At 45.1% G+C, this 14,397-nt stretch overlaps 1 protein-coding gene across 2 annotated transcripts in view; it reads left to right on the top strand.

Annotated features, from left to right (window-relative positions):
• si:dkey-9k7.3 (circularly permutated Ras protein 1) overlaps window positions 1-14,397 on the top strand; it is a 167,113-nt gene that overhangs the window by 53,657 nt on the left and 99,059 nt on the right. For both annotated transcript variants that reach the window (XM_067993808.1, XM_067993809.1), the window contains exons 12-15: window positions 5,859-5,983; window positions 7,784-7,868; window positions 9,648-9,754; window positions 12,051-12,163. In XM_067993808.1, the coding sequence (XP_067849909.1) occupies window positions 5,859-5,983; window positions 7,784-7,868; window positions 9,648-9,754; window positions 12,051-12,163 (430 nt within the window). The remainder of the gene's footprint in view (window positions 1-5,858; window positions 5,984-7,783; window positions 7,869-9,647; window positions 9,755-12,050; window positions 12,164-14,397) is intronic.

Genomic DNA, 14,397 nt, shown 5'->3' with positions numbered 1-14,397 from the left:
GTGGAGGGGTGGCTTGGGGGGCATCGGTGGGCATGGGGGTCACCAGGGGGGGCGGGTCAGTCATCGGGGGGGGGGGAGGTCAGTCATCGGGAGGGGGATCGGGGATCAGTCACCAGGGGAGTCAATCACCGAGGGGTGGGGGGGGTTCAGGATCGGGAGTGATCGCGGGGGTCGCGATCGTTGGTGGGGGGGTCGTGCTCGTTAGGGAGGTCGCTGCAGGTAGGCTTGTTGGGCCTGGGAGATGAGCCCACAAGCAGTGTTATAAAGGCACTTACCTGCAGTTTCGGGCCTTCTCGCCTCCTCTCACGCGGAGTGATGGAGAAGGCCCGGGAATCCCAGCCCCCAGAGGCTAGAATCAAAAAACGGAGGCCCGCAGCCTCCTTGGAAGGTTTCATTGACCAACCCGCCTCCTGAGAGCGGGTTAGTTGTCCCGCCCCGGTGAAAACCGGAAACGGGCGGGTTGGAGGCGGGTTTGAAATTGTTGCAATTTTTAATGCCCCCCCCCTGCCCCCAACCCACCCTTTTTTCCAGGCTAAAATCATGCCCCATGAGTCTAATATACAATATAAAAGAAAGATATTATTTTAACTTTTGATCTCATGAATAGTCTAGATTTTATAGGTTTGTTTAACGTTGGTATACTGGAAATACAAAGACACTGTCACTGATTAGTTAGCCTGAATTATATTACTGCTTGGACAAAGGGGTATGGAACTACAGAACTAATGGGGGGAATTTTAACTCTCCCCACTGGGCAGGAATGGAGCGGGCGAGCAGTTAAAATGGAGCGGCTCCACTTCCCGCTCTGTTCCCACTGATCTCTGGTTACAACATCGCTGGTTTTGGTGGCGGATGAGGCGCTCGCTGGACTCAAGCATAAGTGCTAATCCGGGTCCTGTAAAGTCAATAGGACCCCAGTGGCATTTTAACAGGGGCCTGAGCAGGGAAGTCGTCGCAGCTTTCCTGCCAGGAAGAACCATAGAACCGTTGAAAAAATACAGCACAGAAGGGGCCATTCGGCCCATCGTGTCTGCGCCGGCTCGAAGAACAACCAGGTGCCCATTCTAATCCCACCTTCCAGCACCCGGTCCGTAGCCCTGCAGCTTACAGCACTTTAGGTGCAGGTCCAGGTACTTTTTAAAAGAGTTGATGGTCCCTGCCTCTACCACCAATTCGGGCAGCGAATTCCATACACCCACCACCCTCTGGGTAAAAAAGTTTTTCCTCATGTCCCCTCTGATCCTTCGGCCAATCAGCTTAAATCTGTGTCCTCTAGATCTTGAACTCTCCACTAGGGGAAACAGGTACTCCCTGTCTACTCTATCTGGGCCCCTCATAATTTTGTACACCTCAATCAAGTCTCCCCTCAGCCTCCTCTGCTCCAACAACCCTAGCCTATCCAATCTCTCCTCGTAGCTGCAATTTTCAAGTCCTGGCAACATTCTTGTAAATCTTCTCTGCGCTCTCTCCAGAGCAATTACGTCCTTCCTGTAATGTGGTGACCAGAACTGCGCACAATACTCCAGCTGTAGCCTTACCAGCGTTTTATACAGTTCCATCATTACATCCCTGCTTTTGTATTCTATACCTCGGCTAATAACGGAGAGCATTCCGTATGCCTTCTTCACAACCTTATCTACCTGTACTGCCACCTTCAGGGACCTGTGCACATGCACTCCAAGGTCTCTCACTTCCTCTACCGCTCTCAATATATTCCCATTTACTGCGTATTCCCTTTTACTGTTTGCCCTCCCTAAGTGCATTACCTCACACTCCTCCGAGTTGAACTCCATTTGTCACTTTTCCGCCCACTCCACCAATCCATTGATATCTTCTTGGAGTCTACAGCTATCCTCTTCACTATCAACTACACGGCCAATTTTTGTGTCGTCTGCAAATTTGCCAATCACGCCCCCTACATTCAAGTCCAAATCATTAATATATACCACAAACAGCAAGGGACCCAACACTGAGCCCTGTGGCACACCACTGGAAACGGATTTCCATTTGCAAAGACATCCATCGACTTTTACCCTTTGTTTCCTGTTACTGAGCCAATTTTGGTTCCAATTCGCCACATTTCCCTGTATCCCATGGGCTTTTACCTTTCTGACCAGTCTGCCATGTGGGACCTTGTCAAATGCCTTACTAAAATCCATGTAGACCACATCCATTGCACTACCCTCATCAATCCTCCTTGTCACTTCATCAAAGAATTCAATCAGATTTGTAAGCATGACCTTCCCTGAACAAATCCATGCTGACTATCCCTGATTAAACCATGCCTTTCCAAGTGACAGTTTATCCTATCTCTCAGTATTGATTCTAATAGTTTGCCCGCCACCGAGGTAAGACTGACCGGCCTTTAATTGTTCGGCCTTTCCCTCATACCCTTTTCAAACAATGGTACTAACATTTGCAGTCTTCCAGTCCTCCGGTACCTCCCCTGTATCTAGTGAGGATTGGAAAAATGATCCTCAGAGCATCCGTTATTTCCTCCCTGGCTTCCTTCAATAGCCTAGGAAATAATCCATCGGCCCTGGTGACTTATCAACTTTCAAGGATTCCAGTCCCTCTAGTACTTCCCCTCTCGTTATGTTTACCTTATCCAATATTTCACACCTCTCGTCTTCAACTACCACATCCGGATCATCCCTTTCCTTTGTGAATACGGAGACAAAATATTAATTTAAAACCCTACCCACATCCTCTGCTTCTACACACAAGTTACCCTTATCATCCCTGATAGGTCCCACCGTTTCCTTAGCTATCCTCTTGTTCTTAATGTACTGATAAAACATCTTTGGGTTTTCTTTAATCTTACTAGCTAATATTTTTTCAGGCCCTCTCTTTGCTTTCCTTATTTCCTTTTTTACGTCATCCCTGTACTTTCTATACTCCTCTAGGCTTTCTGCAGTATTTAGTTTTCTGTGACAGTCATAAGCTTTCTTTTTCTGCTTTATCTTGCCCCGTATACTTCTTGACAACCGGGGGACTCTAAAATTTGGCAGTGGCACCCTTTTTCTTTTTGGGGACGTGTCTGTATTGCACCCGTAGAATTTCACTTTCTAGTGCCTCCCACTGGCTTGCCACTGATTTCTCCTCAAGTAGTTGTGTCCAGTCCACCTCACCTCTTAGTTCTGTAAAATTTGCCTTCCCCCAATTTAAAACGTTTACTCCTGATTTAACTCTGCCCTTTTCCATAATAATGCTAAAACTAACTGAATTGTGGTCACTATCCCCAATGTGGTCACCCACTGTCACTTCACCCACTTGCCCATCTTCATTTCCCAGGTCTAAATCTAGAATTGCATCCCCTCTTGTTGGGCTTGTCATGTACTGGCTAAAAAAGTTCTCCTGGACACCGATCAAGAATTTTGCACCCTCTGTGCCCCTCACACTGTTTGAATCCCAGTTGATGTTAGGATAGTTTAAATCCCCTACTATTATTGCCCTCTTATTTTTGCACTCAGAAATTTGCCTACATATTTGTTCTTCTATTTCCCTTCCGCTATTCGGGAGTCTATAGTACACTCCTAGTAGTGTGACTGCTCCTTTTTTATTTCTTAGCTCAACCCATATGGCCTCGATTGATGATCCATTTAGCATATCATCCCTTCTCACAACTGTAATTGATTCTTTAACCAATAATGCTACCCCTCCTCCTTTTTTATCACCCACTCTATCCTGCCTGAAAACTCCATATTCAGGGATATTGAGCTGCCAATTATCCCCTTCTTTCAGCCAGGTTTCCGTTATAGCAATGATATCATGCTGCCATGTGTCTATCTGTGCCCTTAGCTCATCTGCTTTGTTTGTAATACTCCTTGCATTGAAGTATATACCCTTTAATCCCGTCAAATTCCTGTGCTGAACACTATTTAACCTTTGCTTCTTTTGCCTTTCTGAGTCGCTAACTACGTCACTAGCTGCTTTTCTACTTCCCGTTTCCCAGTCTGAATTTGTCCTATCTGTACCTGCCCTTTGGTTCCCATCCCCCTGCCATACTAGTTTAAACCCTCCCCAACAGAACTAGGAAATGCCCCCGCGAGGATATTGGTCCCAGTTCTGCTTGGGTGCAACCCGTCCAGCTTGTACAGGTCCCGCCTTTCCCAGAATCGGTCCCAATGCCTCAGGAATTTAAACCCCTCCCTCCGACACCATCTCTCAAGCCAGGCATTCATCTGGTCTATTCTCCTATTTCTGCTCTCGCTAGCACATGGCACTGGGAGTAATCCTGAGATTACTACCTTAGAGGTCCTGCTTTTTAATTTATTTCCTAACTCCCTATATTCTGCTTGCAGGACCTCATCCCTTTTTTTACCGATGTCGTTGGTACCGATATGGACCACGACCTCTGGTTGTTCACCCTCCCCCTTCAGAATGTCCTGCAGAAGCTGGTTGACAGCTGGTGGGAGGGACAAAGAGGCCCTCCAGCCAAGTCAAAAAATGTCCCTTGTGAAGCCTGGAGGAGCAGGAGTGCTCTTGCGGGTCCCACGGGGAAAGTTGCGGCTTCTACTGCCCAGATCTCCTTCTCTTCCCTCCGGAAACCCCTCTGCCACTTACCTGGAAGCTGGTGAGCATCCAAGGTCTGTCCAATCTTTGCCTGCTGGCATCCACTCTGTCCCCTCTTCCCGCTCGGAATGCGTGGGAAGTGAACAAGTTCCATTTAAATGAGGCTCAGGAATTAAAATACCCCGGGCCTGAAACTTAGGCCAGCGAGTGCGTTTCGCACTAGCCCCCGCCCCGCCCCGCCCCCACCTGCCTGAAACCCGGTCCGGTTTAAAATGGACCTCTATGGGTCAGGATCAGAATCTATTTCCAGTTCTAGTGCTGGGAATCTAGCAGCGTTGCTTGGAGTTGCCAATCAATGCTCTAGGAGTTGGAATCCCCCGCCATCCCCACCCAATTTTTCACGCTGACTGGCATTAACAAAACTGGCAGCAATAACCGGGGCAAAAAATATTCTAGTTTAAGCAGCTTTCAGTCCACACCGAGAAAAATTATAATTTTTTTTTAAATTGGAAGGAACAAGAGAGCAACACATTGTGTTACAGAGCAACGTAATCATGCCTGTGATTCTCCAGTACATTGAGTTCTCGATATCATTCCTACAATCAAGGGCAGTACCAAGCAAAACCCAGTGATTTTCAATGGGGACAGCAGGTCTCACACACCTATGAGCAGCCAACTCAAACGTGGCATGAGCACCTGGCTTGTGCTAATAGGTCACATGGGAAGTGGTGGAGGGACCCCAAAAAGGGGCAACTTTTTTTTAAGTGTATTCGCTCGCCTCCTCTCGAAGGCAATTACTGTTCCTGTGTTACAGTTCGGTGGGTGCTGGTCACCCCCTGGTACCATGCTCAAGTGACCATATTTTGATGTGTGATGGTTGGCAGATTATTCAGCAGCAGGGGAATCCCCCCCCCCCCCATTCCTGCCCTCACCTGATATTACACAGGACTTGCTGGGGAGCAATAAGGAGCAGGAGAAGCACTGGGACCAATTGCAGTGTCTCAACTTTTGTCCTGCCTGAGATCTGCTAACTCAATACAGATCCAGAACCAAATCTGGGACCGTTTGGGCTGCGTGGCCTCAGTACAAAGCTCACAGTGCTTTTACCCACCAAGCCAGGGGGGGATTTGGGGAGTGGGGGGGTGCGGGGGCTACATCTTCTCGTTCACATTAACCTGCTCCTGGCACTTTTGTCAGTCTGTCACCAAATGCTATTATGGGGGGTGGAGGCCCCTTTTTGGGGTCCCTCCACCACTTCCCCCGGTGCATCTCCAGGGTTCTCAACTAACATGTTGCATCTGTAAGGACAGGTCTGTAACTGCAGTGAATTCTGCTTCCTTTAGGTGATCATCTGCACAGATGGGAGGGCAAACACAGGCCTGGGATACTTGGAGAGTGTGGAGGAAGATGTGTACGAGTGTTCCAGACAGTTTTATACTGATGTAGGGGAGCAGGCAACTCTAAATGGGTAAGCAGTCTTCTTTTACATTACACAGCAATTTTTCTTATATTAAAAGAAAGACTTCTGTTTTTACAGCACCTTATCATTGGTGAAGAAACATCTTAAAGCATTTCAAAAACAATTAATTACTTTTGAAGTGACTGTTGTTACGTAGATAAATGCAGCAGCTATCAATCTCTCATGAATAGCAATGAGATTGAATGACATTCATTTCAGGATTGTTCAAAAAGGCTGTAACTATGGCTCAGATTGTCCATGTGTTACTGCAAGCTGCCAATTTGGATCAAACTAACCTGCAAAAGTCTGACTAGACTGAATATGCCCATATCTGTGAAAGCTCTTCCCTCGCACTCCTGAATAGCTTGTCATCTGATAGGCAATCCCTCCTCACCTTTAGCCTCCTTCATCTATCCCCTTCCTTGTAAATTGTCTTGTCTTCCTCTATTTTCTCTGAACCTTTCTCTCCTGTTCTTTCTAAGCTCCAAATACTCCCTCCTGCATGCTCCTCCTTCTCCCTATATCCGTACTGTGTTGAAATCAAGACTGGAATCGCACAGTGTGCTGCTGCATTCTTTCAAGGGCATCAAACCTGTGCAATTCCCTATCTACGTTAGTCTTTCCTCTTCCCTGAAATATTTACACTTTCAAACCTTAATATTAGTGTCACCTAACCACTATTTCCAGATTTGCCTTGTCTTCTGACCTACTTTTTTCAACTTGCATTATGGACCTCGGCCCTTCACCTTATAGGAACATAGGAACAGGAGTAGGCCATTCAGTCCCTTGCGCCTGCTCCGCCATTTGATAAGATCATGGCTGATCTGTGATCTAACTCCATACACCTGCCTTTGGCCCATATCCCTTAATATCTTTGGTGCCAAAAAGCTATCTATCTCAGATTTAAATTTAGCAATTGAGCTAGTATCAATTGCCGTTTGCGGAAGAGAGTTCCAAACTTCTACCACCCTTTGTGTGTAGAAATGTTTTCTAATCTCACTCCTGAAAGGTCTGGCTCTAATTTTTAGACTGTGCCCCCTACTCCTAGAATCCCCAACCATCTGTACCTCGAGTCCATTTACCCGCCTTAGCTCCATATCCCTTGATACTTTTACTGAACAAAAATCTATTGATCTCAGTCTTGAAAGCTCCAACTGGGGCGAGAGTTCCAGATTTCTACTACCCTTTGTGTGAAAAATTGCTTCCTGATTTCCCTCCTAAATGGTCAGGCTCTAATTTTAAGATTATGACCACTTGTTCTTGATTAGCCCACCAGAGGAAATAGTTTCTCCATATCTACCCTATTGAATCCACTTAACATTTTAAACACCTTGCTCAGATCATCCCTCAATCTTCTATACTCAAGGGAATATAAGCAAAGGTTGTTTTCTCAACAAAAGAAAACTGCATTCCAGGCACCCATTTATTAAATATGTACCAACCTGAGATCACATTTACAAATCTCTATGAGTCGGATCTTGCTGGAGTGGGGCATCTCGCGGCATGCCCCGTTTTTTCTGCACCCTTCAGCTCAAAAATTTTTTGTGCCGTAACTTGCTGGAAGTGTGAGGTGGTAACACTGTGATGAGGGCAACGTGGCATCTGGGACCTCAGTGAACGGTGGGACCAACAGTGAGATTTAAGGATTGAGAAAGAAACAGAGGAACGACTGAGAAGGAGGGTGAATTAGAGTCAAATAGGTTAGAGAAAGAGAAATGAAGAGAGAGAAAGAAAGATAGGATTAAGAAAGAGTAGTAAAACACAGGAATGGTCTATGCTGCAGTGTTAACATTTCTGTCTTTTCTCTAGGGTGATTGTATCGATCCTGACAATAGAGGGCACGGACTGTAGACTGGCAGAGCTCGGGAAACTGGCAGATCAGACAGGAGGAAGGGTAAGAATGCGGAGGAGGGAGGGGAAGTTGTAATACTGACAGTTACTTCCCTTAACAATGTAGTATGTATACCGAAAGGTATTTACATAACCCCAGTAGATATATCTCGAGAACTGTGAAGAATCTCAGCATATGAATGTTTTTTTACAAACACAGAAGCATCATCCTCATTTCATTTAGGTTAAAACTTTGCTTTTTAAGCTCACTGGTTCAGTAGATGAATGCACAATGTAATATAACACTGAGTACATGTGGCACTGAGCCACAAACACTAGTCAGTCCAAGGTTCAATTCCTGGCTTGTGTTGAGTTAACTGATCTCAGCTAAGGCAGCAATTCGGATGCTACAATTGGCCTCTCATGACACCTTGGCTAGGGAAGGGAAAAATATTAGCCAGGGTTCCTGCTCCAGATAGCTATCCAGTGACCTGGAGACAATCCATGGCACTACTAGGTTGACATTCTTTTCCCTTATGGTGTTGGGAGGGATGTGCTGCAGGTTAAGCTTCTGATTGCAGTATGCGAGGTTTTTGGTCATGGGCTGGTGATCCTCTGTCAGTTCAGTGATCCCTGGTTCATTCTGATTCCCCCATAGACCTTTGGACATGGACAGCAATAGACCTTGTTCTCTGCTATGTCAACGTTGCAGACACTTGACATGTGGCTTCTGCTTGTTCTCATCCAACTGGTGTATCTCCTCTGTTATCCATGGGTGGAGGAAGTTTAGTATTGTACCGTGGGGTATCTGAGCAGCTGTACGAGTCACCCTCTAAAATCTCTCCCATTTCCATTCAGACGGGATGATTGAAAGTTAACTCCTTGCTACAGAAAATCCTTAAATTCACTTCAGTGACAAGTAAATACTATGGCACTGCAAGGATGGAGGATCTATGAAGCTACTAGCTTTACCCAATATGAGAATCAGAGTTGTCAGTGGTTTAGTCAGCTCCATGGTAAGTCCTGCCGTTAGGAACCAAGGCTCACAGAATCTTTGTCTCACATTGTGAAGTGAAGTGGACGTCTGATGATCTTGTACAAATGCTAATGACTGAACAGCATATTCGTTAATTGTAAGTTTATGCACTATGAAAAGATCATATAGCTTTGCATATATGTGTCTGTCTCCCTATCTAGGAATTTATCTATTGAACTAATACTTTCTAATGACTCCTCCATGGGGGTTTGATCCTAGTAAAATTAGCCTTTCAAGGATGTTCAACCCTCATGAGCCCACTCCTTCCTCTAAGAATGGATAAACATGTCTTCTGTGCTTCACCCTCCTCATTTGTCCTGTTGCAGACAGCAAGAGCTGGTCCATCAAACTTCCTGGTTACCCAAGAGTTCCAACTGGTGCTGCTGTAGTTCATGGCAGATATAGGGCAGTCTCTTGTCTTGCACATGGACGTTCTGCATGGCTGTTACTCCAGGGTCTTCAAAGGGATCATTTCCATAACTCCTAGTTTTAGCAGTCAGGGTTTGCCCAGAATGTCTGCATCATGTCCTTTCCCCTCAGAATTTTGCCTCTAGTTTTGTTATGGAATCACAGTTAGTGAAGTTTGAGCATGAAAGATTAAACCAATCCCTCACTTAAGTCTCCTAAACTATGCTTGAGCAGAAAGATTGGGGACCCCAGCTGCTGCTAGCTGTTGAGAAACAACATGTATCCTTGGTACAATGCCAAAATTTTGTAAGTCCACTGAAGTGCACCTAGTCTTTTACCCCTTTTATTTTTTTCCTCTTCCTGTGCCACATTGTCATCTGATGTTATTTCTCGTTTCAGATCAACATTGTTAATCCAATTAATTTATCCAAAGAGATTCAGGCTACCTTAGAGGATGACGTAATTGCGACCGATGTCACTGTCACCTTTGTAGTCACGGAACAGATGTGAGTGAACCTTCTGAGTCAGAATTAGTGTATTTAGATATCAGCTGATCAGTCTAGATTGGACAACTGCCTTCTAATTCACTGAACGCTGTCTGTTGTTTTCTATAAAGAAAGGCTTGCATTTATATAGCGCCTTTCACGACCACGGACATCCCAAAGCACTTTACAGCCAATGAAGTACTTTTTTGCAGTTGTACTGTAGGAAAGCAGCAGCCAATTTGCGCACAGTAAGCTCCCACAAACAGCAATGTGATAATGACCAGATAATCTGTTTTAGTGGTGTTGGTTGAGGGATAAATATTGACCAGGACACCGGGGAGAACTCCCCTGCTCGCCTTCGAAATAGTGCCATGGGATCTTTTACATCCACTTGAGAGGACAGACAGGGCCTCGGTTTTCACGTCTCATCCAAAAGACGGCACCTCCAACAGTGCAGCACTCCCTCAGTACTGCACTGGAGTATCAGCCTGGATTTTGTGCTCAAGTCCCTGGAGTGAGATTTGAACCCACAATCTTCTGATTTAGAGGCCTGAGTACTACCCACTGAGCCACAACCATATTCACAATAGCAACAACTTGCACTTATGTAACACCTTTAATTCAGCAAAATATCCGCAAGAGCTTCACAAAAGGGGGAGGGGAAAACAGACACCAAGCAGGAATTGGGGGAGAGTTAGGGGATGTGAAGTTGCGGTTAAAGAGATAGATTTTGAGGAAGTTTTTGAAAATGGTACGAGATGTAGCAAGGTAGAGGAAGGGGGAATGGCAGAAAATTCCAGAGTCTGGATGCGTAGTGGTTGAAGGTTCTGCTGATGATGGAGTGATGGAATCTACTGTTGGATTCAGTGAGGCACAAATGGGGTCAGATTTTCATCACTAGGCTGGCAACCTTTCATCTTTGAATATTAAATATTTATTTTTAAAAGTCGAGTTATGTACACGTCATTGTGGTAAACCATGCTGATCTTGGGGGTGGTGACTGTGATCTTATTGGCAATTGCCAATAAGCAGCTGAGGCCCTGACATTCTGCTGTAACAGGCCCTTGTCAGCAATGGAGACATCCTCTTGTGTCAATCTGTGTAAAAATGGTACGATGTACAATCGCTGTCATTGATTTTACTTTTTTCACTGAAGATATTATAATATTTTCTTGACACAAAAAAACAAGTAAAGTTGGGATTACATTTTCCATATTCTCTGTTCACTAACTGCATATTCGGATAATACCACAAACATCTTGGGAAACCAGAAAACATTTCTGAAAATCCTTTAAATTATTCATTTGTTTATTTTTTCATGTGTTTGTTTCTGTGAAATCTGAACTAGACAAGATAGCACTGCAGGTTAGGGGTCAAACATTCCTCATTGATAAAGCACACTGTTAGGCCTCAAGTGATACTGCGACAGACAGGCACGGTTCCTATGGTGCAATCTAGGCCTAAGTAATACCGAACCACACAGACCCTGTTGATATGGTGCGTTGCTAGGTTCAAGTAGTACCAAATCATACAAGTCCAATTACTAGGGTGTGTTCCTAAGCACCAAGTAACACCGTGTGTCATCAAATTCAGTTGATGTTATCAACAATTAACTACAGTGAAACCTGTACAAACGGACAGCCCCAAAAAACAGACACCCGCAAAAAGTGGACACTTATTGACAGTCCCAAATAACTTACATTGTAATAGATGCAAGCTGCACCACAGACACTCGCAAATTATGAACTACAGATCGCCTTCAATGCACCAAGTCAGTTTATAACTTAAAACATGGGACAAGCAGGTAAGTGCGAGGTGGCAATATGTGAAAGAAATGGCTTTTGTGGAATGGAAATCTCTTTACCCAGCATCCATAGTGGCAGAGAAACCGCTCTATCTCTGGAATTGAATGCTTGCACGGCTCTATCCTGGAGATAGAGCGATTTCCCTGTGACCTCCTCCAGCCCTACAACCTCCAAGATCTCTGTGCTCCTCCGATTCTGACCTCTCACACAGCCCCGATTTTAATCGCTCCATCACTGGCGGCCGTGCCTTCAGCGATCTAGGCCCTAAGCTCTGGAATTCCCTCCCTAAACCTCTCCACCTCTCTCTCCTCCTTTAAGACACTCCTTAAAACCTACCTCTTTGACCAAGCTTTCGGTCTCTTGGCTTGATGTCAATTTTTAAATCTGATTATGCTCCTGTGAAGCTCCCTGGGACGTTTTACTAAGTTAAAGGTGCTTCACAAATGCAAGTTGCTGTTGTTCACTCTACTCGCAAGAGGGGAAAACTTTTCTTTGTTCTTCTTTATCTTCAGGTATTTTGGATATGAGGAGCAAGCGGGGAATAAGCTTGTGAAACGGATTGGAAATGTGACCAAAGAAACGGAGCTGACATTTGAATTTGGAATAAAGGAATCTCACATCCAAAGTAAGTGGCAGAAAGAAATACCAACTGCACCAAACTAAGTAACTCTCAGTTTTACTAATGTGATTAGATTTTAGTTGCCACTGGTAAAAATTGGGAGTTACATTATGGTCTAGAAAGATGGCTGCTCTGTTCTAGAACTTCCTGTACCATCTTTTTGACCCTTACCAGGGCAGGTACTGTATTACATAGAATGTACAGCACAGAAACAGGCCAGTCGGCCCAACAGGTCTATGCCGGTGTTTATGCTCCACACGAGCCTCCTCCCTCCCTCCCGACTTCATCTAATCCCGTCAACATATCCTTCTATTCCTTTCTCCCTTGTGTGTTTATCTAGCTTCCCATTAAATGCATCCTAGTCGCCTCAACTATTCCTTGTGGTAGCGAGTTCCACATTCAAACCACTCTCTGGGTAAAGAAGTTTCTCCTGAACTCCCTATTGGATTTATTACTGACTATCTAATATTTATGGCCCCTAGTTTTGATCTCGCCCACTAGTGAAAACATCTTCTCTAGAAATACATGAGTCATTCAGTGTTTACAAACATAAAAAACAGAACAGATTCGCGTTTGGAGTGTGCACCCTTCATCAGACTGAGGGCTAAGAGACAGACAGGGATTTGAGTATGGTTGGTATAATAGAGAGAAAAGGGGGGAAGAGAGGAGATAAAACCAACAGACACACCAGTCACAGAACGGGGGTAAATGTGTTAAAGAAAAAAGAAAGACTTGCATTAATATAGCGCCTTTCATGACCTCAAGACTTTAAAGCCAACGGAGTATTTTTGAAGTGTAATCGCTGTTGTGATGATCTACAAACTGTGTAAAAGTAAACAGTTAGGTGACAGAAAGGATCATGCAGACATTTAGAAAGGACAAAAGAATGTGCAAATAATGGGGGTGAAAAGACACAGGACAGGTCCATGTACAATAAAAGCATGAGAAATAAAGAAACAATGGAGAACGAGAAACAAAGATGCCAATGCAGCAGATACGAAATTAAAACAGAAGATGCAAGTGAAACACAGTGGATCCACCAAACGTGGAACAGGTACTAGTGCATTAAACTGTCTCAGGTGTGATCGATGTCCGCCACCTTGTGGTGGGCAGATACATTACACACAATGTTCCATCAGAAGCATTTTAAGGGAAGTTCAGCTCTTAGATTGTTTTTGCTCTGTAAATGTTTGGTATAATGTTGCCACTCCACTTCCTGCAACCAGTTCGCTGGGTGGCAAATGCAACATTAGCTTCAGCCTGAACCTTTGCTGTGGGATGAAGAAAACTATAACTTTATGTTCAATTTTTAAAATATATTTTCTCTGGCATCTCACTCACGTGGCCATTCGTCACGTGTGAGTGTTACAGGCTATTCAACTGCAGAGGACATCACAGTTGAGCCAATTCTGTCCTCACCCGATGCCCACACTCACATACTTTCCACCTGGAGTCACTGTACAGCAATTGGTGTAGGCGACCTGGCAGATTTTTCAACTCCTTGACCCAGGGCTCCTGAGGTCTAATGTAGTGTCCCAACCACCCCCTCATCTAACTCAACACAAACTGGGACCTCCTGGCTTGTGCGCCTCAGTATCACACCAGGTGATGCTCCAATCCAATTCGGGTACGGGGGGAGATGCCATATCGAGCTGCAAATGGTCATAAAATTATATCAGCAGTTTTCTCCCCTTCCCTCCACTCCTCTCCCTGAGGTGCTGACTCTTGCTGGGGTACGTGAACACCAGGAGTCCTTTGGTACTTTGCCCACATGCCATTCGTTGCATATGATCCTGGACATTGAGTGTGCACAGGTTATTCAAACATGTGAGTCAGTCACAGCCAAATGTGACCCTGTCCTCATCCAATATCCACACACATACACTTTCCAGCAGGAAGCACTGGTTAACAGTTTTGCCCTAGCCAGGTAGATAATATTTTCTACAAAAGAGACTTTCGGGCCATCAACCTGAGCTAGGTTAAGACCCAAATCTCAGGGGTGAAAAAGTCAGTCCTCCAAAACCGAGTTTGTGCAGCCGGCCTGTTGCTGATGTGACTTTCAGTGACTCCAGGTGGCAGGCCGCAGGTTCACTTGTTCAGCTTCCTGCGTGGGGACTTCTGGTGTTGGTGATTCCATCAGTCTGAGGTGCAGAATGGAGGTGAGGCGTTTCCCCACCAGATTAGCCTCGAGACCAGCGAGCCCAGTCCTCTCTCAAGTTGAAGGCTCATTATTAAAATGA

The sequence above is a fragment of the Heptranchias perlo genome, chromosome 12 (assembly GCF_035084215.1).
Source record: "Heptranchias perlo isolate sHepPer1 chromosome 12, sHepPer1.hap1, whole genome shotgun sequence".
In the NCBI taxonomy this organism is placed as follows: domain Eukaryota; kingdom Metazoa; phylum Chordata; class Chondrichthyes; order Hexanchiformes; family Hexanchidae; genus Heptranchias; species Heptranchias perlo.
Note: the sequence above shows the minus strand (reverse complement) of the source record. Positions and strands in the feature narration are given on the sequence as shown.